This window comes from Scyliorhinus torazame, chromosome 28, assembly GCF_047496885.1.
Source record: "Scyliorhinus torazame isolate Kashiwa2021f chromosome 28, sScyTor2.1, whole genome shotgun sequence".
NCBI lineage: Eukaryota > Metazoa > Chordata > Chondrichthyes > Carcharhiniformes > Scyliorhinidae > Scyliorhinus > Scyliorhinus torazame.
In genome coordinates this window covers 31,544,523-31,567,769 of record NC_092734.1, presented here as the reverse complement: position 1 = coordinate 31,567,769, position 23,247 = coordinate 31,544,523, and the positions used below count along the sequence as shown (strand labels likewise).

At 45.6% G+C, this 23,247-nt stretch overlaps 2 protein-coding genes across 5 annotated transcripts in view; one reads left to right on the top strand and one right to left on the bottom strand.

Moving 5' to 3' along the window:
• Positions 1 to 3,770, top strand: part of LOC140403663 (L-threonine ammonia-lyase) — a 62,357-nt gene extending 58,587 nt beyond the window's left edge. For all 3 annotated transcript variants that reach the window (XM_072491821.1, XM_072491820.1, XM_072491819.1), the window contains one exon: positions 3,377 to 3,770. In XM_072491821.1, the coding sequence (XP_072347922.1) occupies positions 3,377 to 3,475 (99 nt within the window). In that variant the 3' untranslated portion in view covers positions 3,476 to 3,770. The remainder of the gene's footprint in view (positions 1 to 3,376) is intronic.
• Positions 3,771 to 12,586: 8,816 nt separating this feature from the next.
• On the bottom strand, positions 12,587 to 22,956 carry tmem254 (transmembrane protein 254). Of its 2 annotated transcripts, XM_072491809.1 has the most exons (4): positions 22,806 to 22,956; positions 19,929 to 20,032; positions 18,869 to 18,928; positions 12,587 to 13,944 (listed from the first exon to the last, which is right to left on the bottom strand). In XM_072491809.1, exons 1-4 carry the CDS (start codon positions 22,893 to 22,895, stop codon positions 13,827 to 13,829), a joined length of 372 nt encoding a protein of 123 aa, XP_072347910.1. In that variant the 5' UTR covers positions 22,896 to 22,956; the 3' UTR covers positions 12,587 to 13,826. The 2 variants fall into 2 exon arrangements, with proteins under 2 accessions (XP_072347910.1, XP_072347911.1); XM_072491810.1 differs by lacking the exon at positions 12,587 to 13,944 and having other exon boundaries at positions 18,865 to 18,928.
• Positions 22,957 to 23,247: the final 291 nt, after the last annotated feature.

Sequence of the window (23,247 nt, the reverse complement as noted above, 5' to 3'; positions counted from 1 at the left end):
CACAAAAGCTGGTGGAAGTTAGTCGACAGTTAGATAAAGCTCTGTTTAGACCCCCTCTGGAGTACAAGCTCTGGGCACTGCACCCCAGGAAGAGCAAACACTCCTTGGAGATGCATTGGAATTATTTACCAGCTATAAGGGTTCAATTATGTTGCGTTTGCACAGACTAAGTTTGTATTTCTAGGCGTATAGAAGATTAAAGAGTGGTCTAATTGAGTTGTTTAAGCTACTGTTAATTATTAACATTAAAAGAGTTTCAAGAGGGCAGCATGTGGCGCAGTGGATAGCACTGGGACTGCGGCGCTGAGAACCTGGGTTCAAACCCCGGCCCTGGGTCACTGTCCGTGTGGAGTTTGCACATTCTCCCAATGTCTGCGTGGGTTTCACCCCCACAACCCAAAGATGTGCAGGTTAGGTAGATTGGCCACGCTAAATTGCCCCTTAATTGGGAAAAAAAAATAATTGGGGACTCTAAAATTTAAAAAAAAAGTTTCAAATGATAATTAAAAATCACAAATGTAAGATGAACAAAAAAGTTAACAAGCTATTTGGCAGCAAGTTTCCCAGGTTATCATTTATTGAAGGGGGAATTGGATGCAAAAGTAGGAAGGTTAAGTTTCAATTGTGGCATTGGTGAATCTCATTTAAGGATGTAACTTGTTAGAAACAGTTCAGAGGTTTACCAGGAATGGAATGGGCAGGTTATTTTATGAGGAAAGGATGGTCAGGCGAGGCTTGTAACCACTGGAGTTTAGGAGAGTAAGAAGCAACTTGAATAAAATGTATAAAGTCCTGAGGAGTATGGACAGGGTGGATGCTGCGTGGGTTTCCTCCGGGTGCTCCGGTTTCCTCCCATAGTCCAAAGATGTGCAGGTTAGATGAATTGGCCATGCTAAATTTCCCCTTAGTGTCTAAAAGGTGAGGTGGGGCTACTGGGTTAAGGGGATAGGGTGGAGGCATGGGTTTAAGTAGGTTGCTCTTTCCAAGGGCCGGTGCAGACTCGATGGGCAGAATGGCCTCCTTCTGCACTGTAAATTCTATGATCTATGTGGAGAGGATATTTTCTCTTCTGGGAGAATCTAGAACTTGGGTCGCTGTTTAAAAATAAGGGGTTACCCATTAAGAGATGAGAGAATTTCTTTCTCTGAAGATCGCGAGACTCTGGAACTTTCTTCTTCAAAAGGCAGTGGAAGCAGAGTTTTTGAATATTTTTAATGCGAGAGCTAAATAGTGTTGAGAAACTAATAGTCGGTTGTGGGACCACATTGAAAGTGGCACCAAGGACCTGGGTTCGATTCCCGGCTTGGGTGACTGTCTGTGCGGAGTCAGCACATTCTCCCCGTGTCTGGTGGGTTTCCTCCAGGTGCTCCGGTTTCCTCCCACAAGTCCCGAAAGGCGTGCTTGTTGGTGAATTGGACATTCTGAATTCTCCCTCAGTGTACCCGAACAGGTGCCGGGGTGTGGCGACGAGGGGATTTTCACAGTAATTTAATGGACCAGAGAGAGAAAAACTATTTCCACTGGTGGGAGAGTCTAGAACTCTTAAAATTAGACTGAGCCGGTTCAAGGTGGAGGTTAGGAAACACTTCTTCACACCAATGTTCTGGAAAATCTGGAACTTTCTCCCCCAAAATTCAAACTGAGATTGATAGGTTTTTATTTAGGTACCGATATTAAGAGATATGGAACCAAAGCAGTTCTGATGCATTTCAGCCATGATCTAAATGACCAGTGGAACAGGTTTGAGGGTCAGAATGGCCTCCTCCTGTTCCAATGCTCTCAAGGTGAGCGGGCGGAGAGATTTAGAGGGTTACAGGCATCAATATCCAGGCCAATTTAATGGCTGATGTGCTAACATTTCTGAGCAGCTCAATTCTGATCCTCCCATGTCGCACTCAAGGGGAGATGGTGGTGTAGTAGGAATGTCGCTGGACTAGCAATCCAGCTGGAGTACTGTGTGCAATTCTGGTCGCCACATTATAGGAAGGATGTGATTGCACTTGAGGGGGAGCAGAGGCGATTCACCAGGATGTTGCCTGGGATGGAACATTTTAAGTTATGAAGAGAGATTGGATTTAAGTTATGAAGACAGGCACTGAGTTGTTTTCGATGGAGCAGAGAAGATGGAGGGGAGACCTGATCGAGGTGTATATGATTATGAGGGGCATGGACAGGGTGGATAGGGAGCGGCTGTTCCCCTTCATTTTTTAAAAATTTAGAGTACCCAATTCATTTTTTCCAATTAAGGGGCAATTTAGCGTGGCCAATGCACCTAACCTGCACATCTTTGGGCTGTGGGGGCAAAACCCACACAAACACGGGGAGAATGTGCAAACTCCACACAGACAGTGACCCAGAGCCGGGGTCGAACCTGGGACCTCGGCGGCGTGAGGCTGCAGGGCGAACTGTTCCCCTTAGTTGAAGGGTCAGTTATGAGGGGGACACAAGTTCAAGGTCAGGAAGTTTAGGGGGGGATTTGAGGAAAAACATTTTTTACCCAGAGGTTTGTGACGGTCTGGAACGCACTGCCTGGGAGGGTGGTAGAGGCGGGTTGCCTCACATCCTTTAAGAAGTACCTGGATGAGCTCTTGGCATGGCGTCTGGACATTCAAGGCTATGGGCCAAGTGCTGAAAAATGGGGTTAGGCAGGTTAGGTGTTTTTCATGTGTCAGCACAGAGTCGATGGGCCAAATTACCGTACCCTGTGATTCTGATTCTGAATCAAGTCTGCTTCTATTTCACTGGGAGGCGATGGCGTAGTGGTATTGTCACTGGATTAGTAATCCAGAGACCCAGTGTGATCCTCTGGGGACTCTGGTTCAAATCCCACCACTGCAGATGGGTGAATTTCAATCCAATAAAAGGCTGGAATGGAAAATCTAATGATGACTATTATCATGTAGCAGTATGGTGGCACAGTGGTTAGCCCACAGTCCAAAGATGTGCAGGTTAGGCGGATTGGCCATGCTTAGTGTCCAAAGGTTAGATGGGGTATACAGGTTTGCGTGGGAGTGGGCACTCTTTCAGAGGGTTCGTGCAGACTCAATGGGCCGAATGGCCTCCTCTGCACTGTGGGATTCTATGGTTGTTGTAAAAATCGATCTGGTTCACTAAATGCCCTTTAGGGAAAGAAATCTGCCATTGTTACCTGGTCTGGCCTACGTGTGACTCCAGACAGCTACCCTCTGAAATGGCTGAGCAAGCCACGCAATACAAGGGCTATTGGGGATGGGCAACAAATGCTGGCCCAACCATTGACGCCCACAAAGAGAATGTTGTACGGTATTAAGTTTTATGTACAATTATGCTCCCGTGAATATATACAATATATAAATAAATGTTGCAGAATGATGTCCTTGATTGATTGATTTTTCAGGTTACCTGTATGATCGAGGTCCGAGACAGGACACAAGCTCTACAGTTGCAGAGAACTCTGAGCGAGCGCTACGCCACATTCACCTGGCTGGAACGATAAGAAGAATGGAGCAGATAAAGGGAGATGGGTTTCATTGGAAGAGCTCAACAGGGGAAGGACATCATGGAGCGCACGTTACATTTTGAAGTAGTTTAGGCAGCAGGTATATGGTTCTCCCGTGGCCAATCACCTGTGAGGAGTTGTTCAGAGTGGGCCATCAAGACAGTCATACCGGGGATCTTGCCACTCGGCCCTAGTATTCAGGCTGGTGCCTGATGAATTCACTACTGAGGGAGTGCCGCACAATCGGACATGCTGTTTTTAATTTTGAGGCATTAAACTATGACTTTGTCTACCCTCTCATTTGGATATAGTTTGAAAAATAATCAAACATCACAATTTTGGGGAAGAACAGGCAAAGTTCTGTCTGGTGGCTTGGCTAAATCCCATTATCACGTTACTGTTCTTGGGACGCCAAGCTGGAGCACATAAATCGGAATATTTGGGGTAAGAATCACTCTTTGCTTTATGTATAATGAACTGGACACAAGAACTAGTTTTAGACACCACAGTTTAGCAGTGCTACATTGACCTTGGAGAGTTTAGTGTCAATTTGCCAAAATTATATCTTGTGGAGGGGTGGGGGCCTTAGAGACAGAGGAGGGGGGGGGGGAGCCCTCAGAAGTAGAGAGTGAGAATTTCTTTTTAAAAAGTGTATCAGTTCAGCTGCCTGATTTCCAGCTTCCCTGCCTGCTTTTCCCATGGGTGGAACGCCTGCCCAGATTGCAACGCAGCCATAAGCCAAGTCAGGCCACGAAAACAGCAATTTATCAGCATTTTTTCAGCGGCGATGGCATTTTGCTGGAGACGGACCAGATCTCCGCTGTGTCTGCAGCTCGAGAGCACAGCAGGTGGTCAGAATACCGTGAGGAGACTCCACGGAGCTACCTCAAAACGAGCAAACCCCTTTCATTCAGCAAATACACAAGCAAGTACTTTCAATTGGATGCTTTTCACCTGTAGACAGATCCACCTGACAGTATTCTGGCAAGTAGTATTTGGATACCGATTCCACCAGCATACCGCCCTCTTGTGGCACTTCTCCCTCACCATATAGACACTCATACACCTATAAAGAGTTTGGTTTGACCATCAGCATCAGGAAGACAAATGGCATGCTCCAGGATGTTGCCATACCATAATCAATTGGCATTGACAATGTAATACTGGAAGTTGTTGATAGCTTCACATATCTAGGCTCCACAGTCAACAACAATCTGTCACTTGCTACAGAAATCAACATGCACATTGTAAATGCTCAGCTGTTACACACAAGCTGAGTAAGAGTGTGTGGAACAATAACAATCTGACTGAGAACATCAAACTTCAAGGCTACCAAACTGTGTCTTCAGTGCATTTCTCTACAATGTCGAGACCTGGACAACATATACTTGGCAGGAGAAAAGGCTCAACAGTTTCACCTTCACCATCTTGGATGTATTCTCTGCATCGCTTGGCAGGTCAAGGTCACCAACTCCTGGAGCAATGTCCGCGCCACATTCATTAGATGGTTGACGGCTGTGTACTCAAAGACCTTCTGTAGGGTGAACTGGCCACTGGGTTACGACCTGCTGGATGCCCATGTCTCAGCTACAACCTGCAAATGAGACATGAAGATGGCGGATATTGACACTGACAGCTGGGAATCCAATCACCAATGGCTGTGATCTCCGTATCCTGACTGGAAGGTCATCGGAAGAGGATAGGAGAAGCAAAAGTACAGCTGAATGAGGAGAGACCAGCGAAAACAGAGGCTAGAGAATCCTGTACCTTCTCAACCCACTGTACAGCAAATGTCTCAAAAGACTTGCCATGTCAGATTGGCATTCCTGAGGTACACCACACGATGTTTGACACACAGTTGGCCATTACAGCGCAAATCATCACCTCACAAGACAGAATGTTGGCTGGGTCAGTGGTGCAAGAGATGTGAACTAGCATCCCGCTGTACATCACGCTTGAATTTGCTTTCCATTGAGATAATGGATGTGTAATGTGTGACTGATGTGTAACTGTGTTACACCACTGGCCAAAGTTACAATTATCCTCAATAGCGTTATAGAGATCATTTACACATGAAGGAAGGGCAGCGAAAGGGAACATTACAGCACGGTAACACGTAACCAAATTAACATGTGTCTAAACACTGGGATTATACATAGATACGTAGAAGATAGGAGCAGGAGGAGGCCTTTTGTCCTTTCGAGCCTGCTCCGCCATTTATCACGATCATGGCTGATCATCCAACTCAATTGCCTAATCCTGCTTTCTCCCCATAGCCTTTGATCCCATTCTCCCCAAGTGTATATCCAGGCGCCTCTTGAATATATTCAATGTTTTAGCATCAACTACTTCCTGCGGTAATGAATTCCACAGGCTCACCACTCTTTGGGGGAAGAAATTAGTTTGTTGCACGGGGGGGTGGGGGAGGAAGCTTTGACGTGCAACTACTTCACATCAAGGTCACCTGTCTCTCGCTTGTGTGGGGTTTCAATGTCAAAAAGGATCTCAGTTGCAAAAACACCCCCACAATATCACAAAAGCTGGAAACGTGAACCCAAAACAGAGCATTTAATAGGTCCAACAGCTTCTGCAAAAAAGAAGAGAATCCATGAATGATTCTGGCGCCATCGGTTTCAAGAAAGAAAAGAATTTCATTTGTATAGTGACTTTCACAACCTCGGGAGGTCCAAAGGCCCATGGTACTTTTGAAGTGTAGTCCCTGTTGTAATGTAGGAACATGGCAGCCAAGGTCCCACAAGTAGCAATGAGACAATAGCCAACCTGTTTTCCGAAGCTGGGTGAAGGAGACTGTCGAACCTTCCCACTGGCCTTTCCACCGGAGAGGGCATTAGGGCCTCAGTTAGACACCCCATTTCGAAAGACAGTGGCAGGGCAGCATTCCCTCAATTCTATGCTGGAGTGTGAGCTTGGATTAATTGTCAGGAATGGGATGTGAACTCCCAACATTCACTCAAGCGACGAGCTCGATACCAATCATCCAAGACTAAAACCTCGCTGAGGAGGTTCCGCTGAAAAGGTTATTCCTTTCTCCACAGAGGCTGCCAAATGTGCTGAGCGTTTCCTGAACTTTCTGTTTCTCCTCTGCGGTCTGTTATCATAAGACTCCAGCCAGGTAGATTCTCAGGTTACTTATATTAAGTTTCAAGCTCAAGTTGATACTCCAGGGCGGCTGTAGTTGCCCCTTAATACAGTCCCATTAACTAGCAATGCTGAGCGATGATGTCACCAGTATTTCCTGTTTAAAGAACACTCTAACAGACTAATGGAAAAAGAAAATTAAAAACAGACCTTTCAAACTGAGGGAATGGTAATCAGCATGAATAAACCCTTGGCCAAGTGTGGAATTTGAAGCCAAATTGGCTCGGGATCCAGGGGCCATCTTCGGCCTCCAGAAGTTTTGGCGTTGTCACAAATACTTCTCTTGTTCTGTTGTACACAAAATAAGCCCGTAAGGTGAAAACTAAAAATATGTCCATGTACATTGCGGACAAAGATAATTGTTTGGAAATAAGGGTGACTTGGAAGGGTCTCGGAAAGTACTTTCATTAACTGAAAGGTTACTTGTTGGTAACCCTCTCTCTTCAGGCCTTCAAAGTAGCCAGAAAACTGAGCAATAAAATGGCTTTTGACTCACTGTAAAGGGTAATTGTCAACCATGCGTTGAAAACAGGCACAACACGGGCACTAGCTAGGGTGCCCCAGTATTACTTCCTGAGTTTCATGGCGTGACCTTCCACCTCCAACTACCTGCCCCTACATGGCTGCCATTGATTCACAAGATATAGGAGCAGAATTAGGCCATTCAACCCATCCAGACTGCTCCGCCTTTCTATCATGGATGATATGTTCCTCATCTGTTACCTGCAGTGCTACAGACCAAGAGCTGGATTGCAAAATCAGCCAGAGCATCTCCTCCCTAGAACACATGACCTCGGAGCGTGAGTAGGCAAGTTAGTCTCCCGAGCCTAAACACCCCCAATGTGATCATGGCTGATCCCATCGTTTTTTAAATTTTAAATTTAGAGCACCCAATTCATTTTTTCAAATCATGGGGCAATTTAGCGTGGCCAATCCACCTACCCAGCACATCTTTGGGTTGTGGGGGCGAAACCCACGTAAACACGGGGAGAATGTGCAAACTCCACACAGACAGTGACCCAGAGCCGGGATCGAACCTGGGACCTTGGTGCCGTGAGGCAGCAGGGCTAACCCACTGTGCCACCGTGCTGCCCTCGGCTGATCCCATCATGGCCTCAACTCCACCGTCCTGCCCGTTCTCCATAACCCTTCAACCCATTACCAATTAAAAATCTGACTAATTCCTTCTTAAATTTACTCACTGCACTCTGGGGTAGCGAATTCCAGATTCATAACCCTTTGGGGGAAGTGGTTTCTCAAGTCGGTTTTAAATTTGCTACCTCTTTATTCTAAGATTATGACTTCTCGGTTTAGAATGCCCCACAAGAGGAAGCATCTGCTCCACGTCTACTTTATCCATACCTTTTAGCATCTTGTATACCTTGATTTGATCTCCTCATATTCTTCTAAACTCTAGTCACGTGATAGTAAAGTCACCATAGTTCCCGAGGACCATAGGCGAGGGGCAAGGTTGAGAAGGTGGGGCCTTCATGAATAACCTCAGCCAGTACGGGAATTGAAGCCACGCTGTTGGCCTCACTTTGCTTCACGAACAATGAGTTAAACAGGCCCCCCTGGGTCACATGATATATCCTTCCCGTCAGTGCACTGTTGTTCCCGTGGTGATTGAAAACCAAGACAGACTCTTTCAATTGGATGATTCCTGACATCAGTCAAACAGCCTTTCCCTCCCTCCCATCTCCAATATTTTTACAACGAATGAGCACAAACATTCAAAGAAAATTCTTTTAAAAACGCACATCTTATTTAATGCCCGAGATTATTTTTCAATTCTAAGTCAACCCTGAAGGGTCAGGACACCAAACTGGTAATCCAGTAGCGGACAAAGATCAAATTGTAATGAAGGAGCCTATCAGTCTAACTTTATAATTGGAAGAAATAAAGTGAATCAATCTATAATCAAAACTCTATAATTTCATTTGAACTAGAATTGTGAAGTAAAATGGTTCATGATCATCACCAATTTCTATTTTGATGGGATACAGAGCTATTTTCTCCAACTTAATGATTTCTGAATGAATGAGCATGACCGCAATCTGTATAAAAGTTGTAGCACTAACAGCAGGAGGCAATCGTCATATTCTAGAACGTTCTAGGTCAAAAGCCCCTCTTATGTGGCCATCTTAGAGGGGATAATGATGAATCTTTCATGTTTTAGTTCATTGCTATCATTCGCAAAACTCCAGTAGTGTCCCCACAGATGGCTCCATACCTGTCGGGACAGGCCTGACTGTCGATCTTATCAAATTAGGCCCCTGGGTGCCTCAAGTGTATAACCTGTCACAGCAGGGAGTCTCACAGAACTGTAAGTCTTTCATCTGGATCTGTGTCGAGTAGAGAGGGGAAACATTTTTTTTTTTTAATTTAAGGAGTACCCAATTCATTTTTTCCAATTAAGGGGCAATTTAGCGTGGCCAATGCACCAACCCTGCGCATCTTTGGGTTGTGGGGCGAAACCCACGCAAACACGGGGAGAATCTTCAAACTCCACACAGACAGTGACCCAGAGCCGGGATCGAACCTGGGACCTTGACGCCGTGAGGCAGCAGTTCTAACTACTGTCCCACTGTGCTTGCCATAGAGAGGGTAAACTCAACAAAGCTTCTTAATCAGGACTGCTATTCAGTGCCCCTGGCAAATGTATATATGGGCATTGGGTGGGGACCACAACGATCGTTGAGTGGAGGCAAGAGACCCTTTCCTCTCTGGGAGACAATTAATTCCCTTAAAACATGGCTCAATGTTCTGGAGTGAGGCAAAAAAGTCTCTGTTAATGATAGTGGAAAATTGTCTTTGTGGGCCACGTATTAAGTTTAAATCCTGATCCCTATTCATTTATATCAATAGCACAACTCCTGATACCAACAAAGCTCAGTGTCCTGATTTAGGGTTCTGTACTGATGAGGCAACAGCACGAGGAACAGCCATTCCAAATCTTCAAACGCACAAAATGGGGGAAACCTAACCCCTGATATCAACGCACACAGGAATGAGTTGCCTGGGCTTCAAGAGCTGGATCAGGTTCAGGAGCAGTCCATTGGTCCAACAGCTCTGTTCAAAAGTAGCGTTTATTAGAAATTATTGCATCTATGAAGAGGTGGTTTTTATTCTAAAGGATTATCTTTCCTCATGTAAAGGCAACAAGTCTGTGTAACTCTGACAGATATTGTATTAGATAATAAATGTTCACACTGAATACATGTTAATGGTGTCCTTTTGAGGCTTGGGGTCTGGATTCTTGCGGAGACTAGACTAGCGGTCTGGGTGTCTCCTCAATGGGCTGTGGAGATTGTGTGAGGTGGTTTTCAACAGTGTCGATATGGTTCCTCATGGATTTAAGCCCACAGTGCATGAGTGCTTATTGATAATGCCTTATGAACGGGCTTCCCTCTTTCAAGGTACAAATATCACTTTTACCAAAATAATTTCACTGACATTCAATTCCATTTGACGCTTTGCCCATTTCACCATCTTATTAACGTTCCTTTGCAGTTTCCAGTGTTAATTAATTACTAGGTATCATGTTTTGGTACTACTCCCTCTAGCCCTCGATCCTGATCATTAATGCCCACTGCAAACAAAAATGGTCCCATAACAGCACCCAATGATCACTTTGGGGATCCACTGGAAGATGGCAATAGTATCCTGAGTGAGATCTTGTCAAAGGTTTTCTGAATGTCTCTGTACACCACATCCAACGCATTCCTCACCCCCACTAGGTTTCGCAGGAGTGATCTTCCTTTCTTAAATCCGTGTTGGCTGCTACTGATTGCAAACATGGATGAGAAAAATTAGTCATTCCAACTTCAAAGATTGCCACAGTTCCCAGCCGCTGTTAAACTGATTGGCCTCCGATTACCTGGATGAGTTCGGTCTCTGTTACATCGGTCATCTCTACTTTCCCGGCACACACCGATACTCACTTATACAACGCTTAGATTCCTTGTGTCTTGTTACTTTTTCATCCTTAAATATAACTTCCCCCATACTTTAATTTATAACATCTCTCACTTGCCTATACCTCTTACTCAGTCTCCTTCTCTTTAGTAAACATACCGTTAAAATAAAAAAGTATTTGGCGGTCTGAAGAAATATAAATATAAAAGGTCCAAAACTATTTTGCAGGTTGAGAACATGGCTTACCACTCTGATCTAACTAAAGTCAACCCTCCCCCTATCAGATGAGACTGTGATTCCTCTTTAAGATGATGAATGCAACATACACTGAAAGAGCTAGTCCTTGAAGAAGACATTTCTTCTGCTTGACAACGAGCTCCTAATCTTCAGATTCCCGTATCTCTGCAGAAAACCAGTGGCAAAGCTTTACATACCGGATCTTCCTCCTGAAACACTTGCCTCATCCACCCACTCCCCATCCCCAGAAAAGCCCATTGGCGAAGATTCATTCTTTACTTTGTATAAAATGCAATTAAAAGGAACATTTACTGGTTTAACCCACATTATATGGTTTATATTATATTGGGGCTGCCTCCATCAATGTCTTGGTCAAGCACTTGGCTTTGGACCTTAAGTGAGAATTGGCAGCACGGTAGCATAGTGGTTAGCACAATTGCTTCACAGCTCCAGGGTCCCAGGTTCGATTCCCGGCTTGGGTCACTGTCTGTGTGGAGTCTGCACGTTCTCCCCGTGTGTGCATGGGTTTCCTCCGGGTGCTCAGGTTTCCTCCCAGTCCAAAGATGTGCAGGTTAGGTGGATTGGCCATGCTAAATTGCGCTTAGTGTCCAAAATTGCCCTTAATGTTGGGTGGGGTTACTGGGTTATGGGGATAGGGTGGAGGTGTGGGTTTTGGTAGGGTGCTCTTTCTAAGAGCCAGAGCAGATTCGATGGGCCGAATGGCCTCCTTCTGCACTGTAAAGTCTATGAAACTATGGTTAGATTTGAATGAGTCTCTATTGAACTGAATAGCTGTTGACACAGAGACCTAGATTTTAATCCACAGTACCACCAGCATTAAAATAACACCGATTGAAAAATCTAGACTCTACTGTAGGCTCCTCCATGAATAATTCCCATTTAGTTAAGATACTGGACAATGCATGGGGCATGTACCCAAGCATTAATCACACCTTGAGGATTAGAAGGAAAAGTGGCACAAGGTTAGCACTGCTGCCTCACAGCTCCAGGGACCCGGGTTCAATTCTAGCCTCAGGTGACCGCATGGAGTTTTCACTGTCTCCCCGTGTCTGCGCGAGTTTCCTCCGGGTGTCCCGGTTTCCTCCCACAGTCGAAAGATGTGCAGGTTAGGTGTCCAAAGGTTAAGTGGGGTTACTGGGTTCGGGGATAGGGTGGAGGCGTGAGCTTAAGTAGCGTGCTCTTTCAAGGGCCGGTGTAGATTCGATATGCCGAATGGATCCTTCTGCACTGTAAATTCTGTGATTCTAAGTGGCTCTGAGTGAATGATCACGGTAAAATCGTATGTAAAGTTCAAAGACACGTTAACAATTTTAAGGAGCTCCAGCAATAATAATGACAGTGAAGAGAACTCCAAATTCAATCATCTACAAGGTTAGCCAAAATTCTACACAATCTGGCTGACTGGGTGACAGCAGTAATGTATAACTAACCTGTGCTCCATGCTTGGAGATGAAATCAGCAATGGTCCCCACCCTGACCTCTTTGCAGGGTTCTCTTTTGGGTCAGGATCAGGTTTGGATGTTGTAATGTTCCCCCAATGAGAAATGCAGCAAGGCAATGTTTGAAATCCACTCGAGTAAAATTCCCGTGTATGCATTTTGCTGATCTTTGACGCGATACAAGTTGTCACCATGAACATCAGCAACTTGTAGACAGGTGCAGATAGGATAGCAGCACAGTATAAGCACATAATTATAACTTGAAAAAGTGACAATGCTTTCATATAATATAGCACTTCTACCAGATTGGAAGAGAAATAAGCAAGACTTAGAGTACATGTGCATAAATTTTTATTTTAAGAAAGGGCTAAAGAGACACAAGAGAAGGTTCAAAGAAGATTCACAATAATGATAGTGGAACTGAGAGTTTCTAAGCAGGAATCTCTCTCACTCTTACTGAAAATGAAAATCGCTTATTGTCACAAGTAGGCTTCAATGAAGTTACTGTGAAAAGCCCCTAGTCGCCATATTCCGGCGCCTGTTCGGGGAGGCTGGTACGGGAATTGAACCCGCGCTGCTGGCCTTGGTCTGCTTTAAAAGCCAGCGATTTAGCAGAGTGTGCGCCTGCCACCGGGCATATTGGAAGGATTTAGAGGCTGATAACCAACCTGTTTGGCTATGTTAGGAACACACCTTCCCTGATCATCAAGTCGTGAAGTGGGACTTGAACTGGGAGCTTCTGGCCCAGAGGTAGGGATGCCACCATTGCTCCACAAGACCTCCCTCATTAATATAAAATAATCATCGATAAATCCAATAGGGAATTCAGGAGAAACGTGTCTACCCAGAGAGTGGGTAGAATGTCGAATATGCTGCCACATGGAGCAGTTGAGGTGATTAATATTGGTGCATTTAGTGGGAAGCGAGTGAAAACACATGAATAACCCCCATGAAGGGGTTATTCATGAAGGCCCCGCCTTCTCAACCTTGTCTCTCACCTGTGGAGTGGTGACCCTCAGGTTAAATCACCACCAGTCAGCGCTCTCCCTCAAGAACGGGGAGAGCAGCCTATGGTCTGTCCTCTGGGATTTTGGCAACTTAAAAAAAACTCAAAACACATGAGGAAGAAAGATATGCTGATGTGATCAGGTGACATGGGTGAGGTCATATGGAACAGAAAGACCAGCGTAGATGGGATGCAGTGAATAGCCCATTTCTGTGCTGGGCATTCTAAGCAATTCCTATTAAGGTTTTACATAGATGTCTCATTACTTATTGGCTTTTATATTCTGTATCTCGTGATAAAACCCATACATTCATTAGTTTTTTTAAACATATTTTATGAACCCTTTTATTAACTTCCTGTGATTCAGTAACCCAAATCCCTCTGTTCTTCCCCAGCACCAAGTCTACTTCTATTCAGATCATAATTCCGACTGTTTCTTTTTCCACCAAAATGTGTCATTTCCCAATGTTTCATGATGTTGCAGCAATCCCTTGATAGGAGGACCCACGATGCCCATGCTGAAATGGTGCCACCGTTTTAGGATGAGGAAGGTGCCTCTGTTATTTATTCACTTTTTCTTCCGCCCTGGTTCGTAGGACAACAGGTACCAGAGGGAGGTGATGCCAAACAAAAATGTCTGAAACGCCCACTTGGATTGGACGCTTACGTTTGTGATGCCTTTGTCACTGTGTAGGTTGAGACAGAAAAGGCAAAGTTAGTGACCAGCAACCCCCAATAAATGAGTCTCAGCATTACTACTTCTGACATCCTAGAAGATCTCGGTTGGAACTGCTCCGAGAGAGGCCCTGGTTACATGGTTATAATGGGGTTGCTGAGATATCTTGACTGGAAGGGAATCGGAAAGAAGTTTGTAACAGATATCCTGGGATGGAGACAATAAACTATCTATGTAGTGACCAGTTGATGCAAGGCAAAGTGTTTTACTTACCCATTGCATGTAGACAAATAAATTTGATGAGCCCACGTACCACAGTTAAATAAATAAACCCTCCCCCAACCTGTCTCCCATTTTACAGTGGGCACTGTTAACCCGCCCGCTCTTGGGCCTATTGAGGCCTTGCCATGGAGTCCGGCTCTTTCATCAGACAGAGAGTTAGGAGAAACCCACAGTATAACACTGACCATTATTACAACAAAAATGCGACTGACCACGCTGTGCCCAACTCCATTGTGGGCCCATTATCGGGAGCCAGGTTGCTGGCTGTTGTGTTTCGGGTTTAGCAATATTTAGCAGGGTATTGCAAACAGCCAGAGCAGAGATCGCGATAAAGATAATAATGCCTTCAAATATTTACTTGAACACAATTTACACTGGGAACACAGCCACTGAAATACCGGCTGGTAGTTCCTCCATGCATTATATTCATCCCATGGGGAGAGGTTAGGCCATAGCCTGCACTTGACTCCAGGCTAGATGTTATTCTTGGAGGGATTGCTATCGTAGCACTAGCCTCAGCTTATGTGACCCCCTTCAATGGAAGATTTTACACCGACTTCCTGTTCCAGTGGCCGTTACAGTGGCTCTGTTATGTTCGTACATCGCACTCTCCACCTTGGAGCAGGACCCAGTCCAGACGGGCCAAGCAGGAACACGCTCACTTGCTCCTCCAGGGGGTAGAGCCACAGATTTGCATGAAGGAATTGAGGAGGTGGACTGAGTGTTTTCCACTTTCGGAATTCTACGCATGAAAGAGGGAACACGGATATTTCTGTATAGAAGGAAACTTGTTACACACTAACCCTGTGTGTCGGCAGTAATTAAGTCAAGGTTGTAGTTATAACAATTTGCAACTTGAGTATATTGAAACTTCCCAAAGTGCTTCACGAGAGTGTTAACAAGGTTTTACACCAATTTTCCACATGAGGAGGTCAGACAATGAATGAAAGGCTTGGCCAAAGAAGAAGGTTTTCAAGGACGAAACAGAGAGAGAGAGAGAGAGAGAGAGAGAGGTGTTTGGAAGAAATCCCAGAGCAGGACTGAAGGCACAGTTGCCAATGGTACAACGATTGAAACTGAGGCTGCTCAAGAGGCCGGGATTTAATGAGTGAATGCAGGTCTCTCAGACAGTGGTGGGGGCTGGAAGAAATAGTGAGGCGGATATGGACAGAGTTGAAAACAAGGGTGAGAGTTTTAAAATTGAGGCGTTACCTGGCCGGAAGCCAATGTAGGTTAGTGAGCACAGGGTTGATTTGAAACTCTAGGGTCACACTGATAAACAAAGAACAAAAAACAAAGAAATATACAGCACAGGAACAGGCCCTTCGGCCCTCCAAGCCCGTGCCGACCTTGCTGCCTGACTAAACTACAATCTTCTACACTTCCTGGGTCCGTATCCCTCTATTCCCATCCTATTCATGTATTTGTCAAGATGCCCCTTAAATGTCACTATCGTCCCTGCTTCCACCACCTCCTCCGGTAGCGAGTTCCAGGTACCCACTACCCTCTGTGTAAAAAACTTGCCTCGTACATCTACTCTAAACCTTGCCCCTCTCACCTTAAACCTATGCCCCTAGTAATTGACCCCTCTACCCTGGGGAAAAGCCTCTGACTATCCACTCTGTCTATGCCCCTCATAATTTTGTATACCTCTATCAGGTCTCCCCTCAACCTCCTTCGTTCCAGTGAGAACAAACCGAGTTTATTCAACCGCTCCTCATAGCTAATGCCCTCCATACCAGGCAACATTCTGGTAAATCTCTTCTGCACCCTCTCTAAAGCCTCCACATCCTTATGGTAGTGTGGCGACCAGAATTGAACACTGTACTCCAAGTGTGGCCTAACTAAGATTCTATACAGCTGCAACATGACTTGCCAATTCTTATACTCAATGCCCCGGCCAATGAAGGCAAGCATGCCGTATGCCTTCTTGACTACCTTCTCCACCTGTGTTGCCCCTTTCAATGACCTGTGGACCTGTACTCCTAAATCTCTTTGACTTTCAATACTCTTGAGGGTTCTACCATTCACTGTATATTCCCTACCTGCATTAGACCTTCCAAAATGCATTACCTCACATTTGTCCGGATTAAACTCCATCTGCCATCTCTCCGCCCAAGTCTCCAAACAATCTAAATTCTGCTGTATCCTCTGACAGTCCTCATCGCTATCCGCAATTCCACCAACCTTTGTGTCGTCTGCAAACTTACTAATCAGACCAGTTACATTTTCCTCCAAATCATTTATATATACTACAAACAGCAAAGGTCCCAGCACTGATCCCTGTGGAACACCACTGGTCACAGCCCTCCAATTAGAAAAGCATCCTTCCATTGCTACTCTCTGCCTTCTATGACCTAGCCAGTTCTGTATCCACCTTGCCAGCTCACCCCTGATCCCGTGATCTCCACTACTTGAGCCTTATTCTGTCATTTTTGTCCCCCTTGGTGTTCTTTTTATGGGGTATAGTTCCAAGGGTGTGGCCTATCGTCCACTAGCTCAGAGGGCTATACTACCCTGAAAGGAGTCACGTAGCAAGTCTTATGCAATGTTCAGACATAGTCACTTCCAGCTGGACGACAGGAGCAGGAACCCACGCTGACTTCTCCTCCTTTAACCGAGGACCGGCTGGGCCCACTGTAGCACAGCTATTGCAGCCCAGGGAAAATTACCAGCACAGGACAGTTTGGGAAAGTAATTTAACTAAAATGTTCAACACACAGCTTTCTTGGAAATGGATTCCATCTGGCAGTTCATCCAAGCATTATATTCATCCCATGGGGGCAGATTAGGCCAGAGCAGAATCTTTACAAGATCATCTGGCAGCTTTACACAATCAGTTTTTTGACGCCACTAAATACCAGATCTATTCTATTCAACTGCGGAAATGAGCCAATGGTAGGATTTGAACTCCTAACCTCCAAGTCGCTCCTGGAATACCATCATCGACTTCAGAAAATCCAACACCATCAATCAGCCCAGCTCAGGAAAAGTCATTGGTGAATTGTCACAGCGTAAGATCAAATTTAATGAATGACTTTTAAAATCTCATTTGTAAATCATCTAGAGGAGCGCTGGTAAAAGTCCCTAACAAAGGGAAGGTTCGGGAAATTCTGGTCTTTGTCGATTCTGTCTCACGTTAATCATGCAGGAATCCCAGGAGAGATCCATCTGCTTCAAATCATCGGTCTCGCTGGAGTTTACAATGAGGTTAGTGGGAGGTGTAACGTTCCTGATCTTATTTTGATTTTAATGCCGCCAGGTCACATTACAGAGCCACACCACCTTTCCATTCTTGTGGGGAAACAAAATCTCTGTCACGGCAATTTGAGAAGATAAGGAACTTGCATTTGTCTAGCCTCAGAAATTCCCAAAGTACTTTCCCGCCAATAAAGTATTCTTTATGTATTGTAATAGAGGAAGCACAATAGCCAATGTTCTTGTGGGTATAGTATCCCATCTTAACCTGCGTTAGTAACAAAATATTTAGGCTGTAAAATATGTTTGACCTGGGTTTTTGTTAGGGAAGGGTCACCAACTTGATGGATAAATGGAGTTGAGATACAGATCAGCATCGATCTAACTGAAGTGTGGCCTATTTCATCAGTTATGCCAATGCCTTACTCCTGTTGCTACGGTCCCCAATCTAGATATGCACCATTTATCCAACAATGGCTTTCTCTAGAAGTAATCCTAACTTCCTATCTTTTAAACTTGAGCTCCTCCAGCACATCACCATCATGTGCAATTTCCTTAACTTACAGGGCAGCACTAATTATGGATACTCACTTGCTTGGCGGAAAGTTGCCCGAGGTGGAGTACTCCTCCAATAGTCAATGCTCAAATCCTGTGCCTGGGATAGCTGAACTCAATGCATAGCGAAGGGACATGGCTACGCACATTTCATCTTACATGTGGTAACTGACAAGGGGACACACATCCAGAGTTGCCTGTACATGCTTTCTCGTGATCATACTTTAATGGGTATCGCCACTAATCAGCAGCAAGTCCGTCTGCCCTGTTCACTGAGGCAGTGTGCAGCAAGAGGCCAGGCTCAAAAGCAAAGGGCCTCTGGGATCTTGGTCCAAATACAGCCCAGTTTAAGGATAACATGTCTCCTCCAGCCCCTCGATATTGGATTCCCATGTGAAATACTTTTGCCAGTCACAATGCAAAATTGCCCTGATGCACAAATTGGCATTCTCACTTAGAAAAGCCACAGGAGTGAGAGATGGAAAAGTTAATAGAGCAGTAACTCTCTGCTGAGAATGGGGTTGATTAAATCAAATGTGCATGCATATTTTAATTTACCTCCGGCTACTGACTATCGATATTTTGCCCCCAGAATGGGAAACGTCCCAGTCTATAGTGGTTCTCCTTCAGCTCCAGAAGTACCAAATTTACAGCTTAAATACAGAATGATAGAGTTGGGTTAATCAGGAGGTATTGTTAATTGTACATTAATTGTGTTGAATTGTACGCAGGTGGTGAGGATTCACTTGCGTATAAATAGATGCAGACTAAAACTGTGATTGATGGGTTTGGAGATGCATGCTTGTATTCTGTAAATAAAGGTGCGTGTAAAGATTGACTCCAGTTCAATGCTTCACCAATTGACTCTCTGGAATAGAACAGTTACAAATCATCCTCACCTGCAGAGTTTGATGCTGTACAGTGCCTCAGCAAGGTGAAGAGCCCATGCCATCCAGTATCTGTAAAAGATTGGAAATAAACACACCCACTCACTAACTTTATCTGAAAACACGATGAGATTAGACTAGTTCAGTGTTTCCATTCACACTCTCCTGCCTCCTGAAGATCATGAGCCAACTGCACAGGTCAGCCCACTCGTGTGGCTGAACCTCGGACCCACTTCTGGCAGCGAGGGCCTGTACAACTCTCTTCATCAGTTCAAGATGAAAAAGCCGAATTGGCTTCAACACCCACTCCGTGTCACCTGATGCACCGTGGCTACAGTGTGTGTATTATCCTACAGGATGCATTGCACCGATTCGCCAAGGCTTCATCAACAGCAACTCCCAATCTCCATGGCCTAGAAGAACCATGGGCAGCAGGCGCATGGGAACAACACCACCGAACAGCACTGTGGATGTACCCTTACCACGCAGACTGGTCACCACCATAGCCTCTCAGGGAGGTCACATGACCATGTTTCCAGGCAATGTTGTTACTCGCTTCAAACCTTTTTAATGGCACATCATTCCATGCAAGTCTCTTTGTCTACAAAGCCAGGAAAGTTCCTGGCATGTGTCCACATGTGTGGAGGATTCCAGGAATAAGGAGAAAAAAAAGCACCTGGAGTCACCGTTTGGGTTGCGTGTGCCGTACAGGCCCAAGGAGCCTGGATAGGGGCAACTGGGGCAAAACTGAAATTACAATCCTTGCTCCTGTTAATTCCCATTTAATTCAGGTTGTTGATCCCGATAGATCTCTCGGCAATCTGATTCAGGGATTTATCCACCATAAATGCAACAGCTCCAAGAGCAGCCCCTTGCCCAACCTCTAATTCCACAAGATGCACTTAGCACAGAGAGTGAGGTACAAGACATGAACACAAAGAGAACCAAGGGGGACCCAGGCTTCAAGAGCCAGCCTGTCAGAGGCTCAGGGTTTCTGGGGTGGGAAAGGGAGGGGGTGGTGGGGAGGGTTGTGGGGAGGCAGAGGGCACAGCAGCATACATCAAGGACCTACCCGATGTACAATTGGGGGTGATAGTGGTCCACCAGGTACTTGGAGAAGCTGCCCCAGGGTCCCAGACTCTTGTATGGTACACTCTGCGGCCAAAACATCAGCAACTGCGAAGAAAAACAAAATCCCATGAGGAATTACAGAAGAATGCCGTTATACAGCCAGTGCTAAGAAGATGTAACTTGTTACCACAAGGAAGAGTTGAGGCAAAGGACATAGATGCATTTAAGGTAGAGCTAGATAAGCACTTGGAGAAGATGGAGACAAAAGAATAATAAGTGTCAGAGGAGGGTCATGTGCAACACTTGCATGGACCAGTTAAGCTGAATGGCCGGTGTCTGTGATGCATAAGATTATTTGCGGTTTCACAAATACAAACAGCAATTGTGGGGGCAACTTCCTAGAGAAGGCCTCATTGTGCATGTCTATTCAGGACCTGGAGCTGCCATCTCTCTAATTCCTCTACGTTCTGACAGTGGAAGCATTTTAGGCCAAACCTCAAATTAATGATTAGTTTAAACAACCCCTGTCTGTTAGATTAAACCCCATTCCCTGGCCTTACCTTTTGAGCTCTGGGAAAGACCTGGATGTAGATTTTCTCTCAAATCTGGCTTCACATATTTGGAGTTCTCGGTGTATCAAGGCCACTTTTCTGTGCTGGTTTGGAATACATCATAAGGATGAGCTTCCGACTGCTCCTTACTCTGACAGCTGTGAAAAATACCTGGACGAAATCTAGACCTAGACCTCCTCTGAAACTTGACTTCAAATTCCTGGGCTCGAAAGGGCATGGCAGACAACTGGTTAGCCATCGAACATCAGATCTGGCTGGAAATCACAAAGTAACTTCAGGCCCTTCGCCCGTCTGTTCAAACTGCTCACATTCCAGAATCAACCCAGATTGCAAACACAGTCCCTGGCTTCTTTTAGAACTGCAAGCCCTCTTCTTAAACCCCTCTCCCGCACCCTCATCTCACCTTATTGAATGAGCAGAAATTTCCTCCAATCAAAGATTGGGAAGGCTGAAGGCGTTGTCTTCCATCCGCACTCCAAACTCCATTCCCTGGCTCCCGACTCATGCCTCTCCCTGGCAACCACCCAAGATTGTTGGAAACCTCGGTGTCATGTTTGACCTGGAAATGAGCTTCTAGCTGCATATCTGTGCCCCGACTAAAACTTCCTCCTTTCACCTTCACCACACTGACTGACTTCATCCTTGCCTTATCTTATCTGGTGATGAACAAACATGTAACCATTGTCGATTGTCGTAAAAACCCATCTGGTTGAACAACACAGCACAGGAACAGGCCCTCCAAGCTTGTACCAGTCATGATACCACCCTTGGCCAAAACTCTAAAGAACAAAGAACAATACAGCACAGGAACAAAATGATGCCTCTGTTAACTCCAGACTTGACCATTCCGACACCCTTCTGACTTGCCTCTCACTATCGACTCTGTCTTAATCGGAGGTCGACCCAAATTCTGCAGCCCCTTTTCCCTGCTCCCACAAAGTCCCGTTCACCCATCTGTGCTCGCTGACCTACACTAGCTCCTGGTTAAGCAATGCCCCGATTTTAAAATTCTCACCTTCGACTTCAATCCTTCCATGGCCTCACCTCTTCCTATCTCTGAAACTCCCTCCGAGACATCTACACGCCTCTATTTCAGGCCTCCTGCGCATCTTTGATTTTAATCGCTGAACCATTGGAGACCTAGCCTTCAACTATCTCGGCACTAAGCTCAGGGATGTCCTTCCTATGCCTCCTTTCCTACCTTGTCATTCAAGACACTCCTTAAAACGGTCCTTAGTCTTCGACTAAGCTTTGGGTCGCCAGCCCTAATATTTTTAAAATAAATTTAGAGTACCCAATTAATTTCTTCCAATTAAGGGGCAATTTAGCGTGGCCAATCTATTTACCCTGCACATCTTTGGATTGTGGAGGCAAAACCCACGCAAACACGGGGAGAATGTGCAAACTCCACACGGACAGTGACCCAGAGCTGGGATCAAACCTGGGACCACTGTGCTGCCCTCTAATTTAAAAAAAAAATGTGTTCATGGGCGTAGGTGTCGCAGGCTGTGCCAGCATTTATTGCCCATCCCTAATGGCCCTTGAGGGGCAGTTAATAGTCACCACATTGCTGTGGGTCTGGAGTCACATATCGGCCAGACCAGGTAAGCACGGCAGGTTTCCTTCCCTAAAGGGCATTAGTGAACCAGATGGGTTTTTACGTTTTTATTGAAGTCACCGTATATGCCTTAAGGGTTGTATTTTGCTATACAAGGCTTCCTCATGAAGTACCTGAAGGCATTTTTAAAATTTCAGTTGTTGTGGCGGATGAATCTTCATTTGAGCGAGGAGTAAAAATGGTGGAACCAGCAGTAGAACTAAATCCAGCAACAACATTAGAATATGGGTCTGGGGGTTGGGGCTACAGTGAAAGAACATTGAATCTTAGCCACAGCTATGCCCCCCCCCCCCCCCCCCCACCCCCATAACCTTTCCCCTCATTAATTGGCAAGGAGAGCGGGGGCATGGTCTGCCACCCGCCACCCACTCCCTTACATGCTCTGCCAACCCCAAATACATATCTTGGTCACCTCACGCTGCCTGACCCGGTCATCGGAATCCCTCCTAACTTGGAGAATGTTGCCCGTATTGCCTGCCACTTGTTTGAACAGAGCAAGAGACGATCTCGGATTAATTTATTTTCTTGTCGCCCGCAAGACCTCCCACCTCTGATTCAGGGTTGGGGTCAATGCGTGCAAAGGCATGCAAATTTTTACCCCACTTCTAACAGACCGCTGCACCTAACCCGCTGTCCCCATCAGAGAAATGCTGCAAAGCAGGGCATCAGCATTTCCAAACAGACGTACAGTGAAGTACCCAAAGGATCCAGTGATGACAGCCATCCAGAAGAGGCTGGTCCTCCGAAAGTAAGTACTCCCGGAGCCTGTATCTGGCATCTTTCCGCAGAGCTCTCACCAGCTGCTCCCCTTCCGAACAACTACTGAATGTTTCATTGTTCGAAGGGTCAAAGGTCACTTGTTCAATGGCACTTCCTGTTTGGCATCTTAAAGGCAGACTATTCCATGGAACATATAAGATCTATAGACTAAAATGGCTCTGGTGGAAGGGGACGTTAGCTCGCATGTCGTAATAAAGTTTTTCAATACAGCTGAGCCAAACCTTTTGGATTTGGCCTCATTTTGCAGGCTGGGGTGACCAACTCTCCCCCAAGTCCCTGATCGGATAGATGGGCAGCACGGTAGCATTGTGGATAGCACAATTGCTTCACAGCTCCAGGGTCCCAGGTTC